Source organism: Lactuca sativa, chromosome 4 (genome assembly GCF_002870075.4).
Source record: "Lactuca sativa cultivar Salinas chromosome 4, Lsat_Salinas_v11, whole genome shotgun sequence".
Classification (NCBI taxonomy): domain Eukaryota; kingdom Viridiplantae; phylum Streptophyta; class Magnoliopsida; order Asterales; family Asteraceae; genus Lactuca; species Lactuca sativa.
The window spans coordinates 348170522-348173519 of NC_056626.2; the positions used below are offsets into that span (position 1 = coordinate 348170522).

At 31.1% G+C, this 2998-nt stretch overlaps 1 protein-coding gene across 1 annotated transcript; it reads left to right on the forward strand.

Moving 5' to 3' along the window:
- The first annotated feature begins 226 nt into the window (after positions 1–226).
- Positions 227–2544, forward strand: LOC111910681 (60S ribosomal protein L23a-2). The gene is made up of 2 exons (XM_023906513.3): positions 227–513; positions 1875–2544. Exons 1-2 carry the CDS (start codon positions 325–327, stop codon positions 2277–2279), a joined length of 594 nt encoding a protein of 197 aa, XP_023762281.1. The 5' UTR covers positions 227–324; the 3' UTR covers positions 2280–2544.
- The last annotated feature ends 454 nt before the right edge of the window (positions 2545–2998 follow it).

Consider the following 2998-nt stretch of genomic DNA (forward strand, 5'->3'; position numbering starts at 1 on the left):
TACAACTCTTTTGACGAATCTCCGATACCACACCTCAGGGGACTCGTGTCGACAATGATACCGTCTTTGAACCGCATGTAATCCAGAACGACTCCATTCACCGATGTTTTATTCACGAAAATATGGTGATGAGAATGAAAATATTGGGTACGACTTTGAAAAAAAACAAAACATCAGGGGTTATCTTGCAATAACATTATAATCTTTTATCCGTGAAACAATCCAGACTCCAAATCCACAAACCCTCTTCATCCATTAAACCCTTCCATATCTTCCAAAATTCGTAATTCTTTTTAATCAGTAATTCAAGAAAACAGCAAATCCATGGCAGTCATATTTTCCTCTTCAAACATGATTGTCCAGATCAGAAATCATTCATCAGCATCTCCGCCATCGGTAAAAGCTTTTGCTTCTTCAAAAGGGGGTTTCGTAAACCCTATCAACTTCAAATTTCCTTCAAATTTCACGCATAACCCATCTTCTTTTGCAATCAAAGCCTACCAGGATGAACCGGTAACTTCTTATCCCTTTTTTCGCATATGACGTTTCTATGCTTATGTGAAATTTTAAATTCTGGGTTCAATTTCTTTCGTATGTGTGTTTCTATGAACAAATCCAGTATGATTATGTAATTAACCTGAGTGCAAAGTAATTGGAAGTAAGAACAGCGTAAGAATTCAGAATCTGCAAACTAGTTATCGAAGCCACATGTGTTTATGGTTGCAGATTGTTCTCTGACTTTTATAGAGGGTTGCAAAATAGTCAAATAAGATGTAAAACCTTGAAATGTGTTTTGATTGTGGTTATGAAAACACAATGGTGAGAAAGTATTGCTTTACAAGAAGTCGTGTTGATGTGCTTCTTTGGTGTCAACATGTAATCCCTTTCGGGTTTATGTAGTAGTGGCCACTTTTAACACCTAAAAAAGGTAACTACATAGGACTTATAGGGAGAAAACGAAACATATAATTATTCCACTAGTTTTATTCTTGATGTTCCTTTTAAGCCTTCATAGGTAGTGCATACAACATTTGTGAGTTTTTTCATGTGGTAGTGGTATAGGATTTATCCTAAATTGATATTAAAATGTAAAGGATTAAAGTCAAATGATGTGTTTAATGCATTTTCTTAAATATTGAAAATGGAAATTAGTGATGCAAAACGTGTTGAAGTTTGCGATTTTATGCCTAAATAAGTTGATTCATATGTTATCCCGTGTGTCTAGGATGGAATGGAATGACGAATGAATGGAATGGATAAGGTAGTGATGGAATGAGTGATTGCATTCCATAAACATGTTTTGTTTGCCTCTATGAATGGAATGAAATCTTATATGAACTGTAAATAGTATATCTAGTACAATGTATAATTTGAATTATAATCTACGGAATTTAAATTAGGGAAATATGCAGAAAAGTCCCATTATTTTGGGAAATTTTTTGATGAAGTCATCGATTTTTTTTTTGAACAGAAAAGTCCTAATTATTTAATTTTAGATGATAATTTGTCATTTCTGAATAAGGATATTTTTGTTAATTTGTGCAAGATATTAAGTAAACAGGGCTTTTCTGTTAAAAAAAAAAAAGTTAGGACTATATAAAATTTTTCCCAAAATAATGGAACTTTTCTGCATATTTCCCTTTAAATTATAATGAGATTTTACTTAGACACAAAAGAATAAACATAATAAAAACTCATTAAAACCCCAAAATGATTATAACAACTTTTCTTGAACAAATGTTAGTTAGTTCCACAACATCTAAAATTGATATTTTTTTTGTATGACAATATTTATATGCTCTATTTATGCTATTAATGTTATTGATTAATGATTACTTTACACATGTTTAATATTTTGTAATTTGTTATATCAGAAACTTGAACCCAAGAGAAGCATATCGACACCAAGTAAGCCTAAAGTTGCCAATTTCAAGGAACCAATTCTCGAAAAACAATCTTTAACATTTGTCGATTCAAAGCAATCTCCAAAAGAAAGAACAACCACACAAACATCATTGGACTATCAACTAGTTCTCAAGTATCCACTTGTTACCGAAGCCGCAATACAAAAAATCATAAAAGAAAATACTTTAGTTTTTATGGTGGATGTTCGTGCCAACAAAAAAGATATTCGAAACGCGTTTGAAAACATGCTTAAGATCAAGACAAAGAAAATCAACACGCTCATCAACTATGATGGGACTAAAAAAGCTTTCATACAGTTGTCGCCTGAGAATCAGGCGACAACTGTTGCTAAGAAAATGAAAATCTTAGCTTAGATTTTGATTTTGTCAAGGATTTTAATTTTTGATGTTGTATATAACCAAGGAAGCCAAGATATGAAGATGGAAATGAAAATGAGGAGTGTGTAGGTTGACAATTTGACTTTTGTTTGGTATTTTGTTTACTACCAAACTTAGTTTTGGATCTTGATTTTGGCTTTGTTTCTTTTGTTAATCATGTTGGTTGTATTATGTTTAAATATTATTAGGTTAAGACTTTGTTTAATTGGTTAAGACACAAATTAATTACCTATTTCCTTTTTTTTTCCTCGCAACTACTCTTGCATTTAAATTTGATTAAGTGTTGTTAAAATTTATAGATATTGTGAAATTTGTTTTTAAGGATGTATATGTAAAATGGTCATTTAGTTTAGACGGTTTATTCCGTCTAGAAAAGAAGATAATGTTCCTTGTGTGAAACAATTTATCGTGTCATGCATTTGATATCCAAACAATTTAGATAGACATACATTAATTTAGCCATTTTACTTATATATGATTTAATGAAGAAAAAAAAACAATGGTGAGAAAGTATAAGTTCTAAAGAATGGTTAAAAAGTTAAATCTTTTTTTACAAGAAGTGTTGATGTGCTTCATTGGTGTTAACATATAATCCCTTTCTGGTTTATGTAGTAGTGGCCACTTTTAACACCAAAAAAAAAGGTAGCTACTTAGGACTCATAGGGAGAAAACGAAACATATTATTATTCAACTAG

What these genes read in the sequence shown, in the direction of transcription:
- LOC111910681 (XM_023906513.3), top strand. Translation starts at nt 325, where the DNA reads ATGGCAGTCATATTTTCCTCTTCAAACATGATTGTCCAGATCAGAAAT. An exon ending in AAGCCTACCAGGATGAACCG is followed by an intron (nt 514 to 1,874) that starts GTAACTTCTTAT and finishes TTGTTATATCAG; the next exon opens with AAACTTGAACCCAAGAGAAG.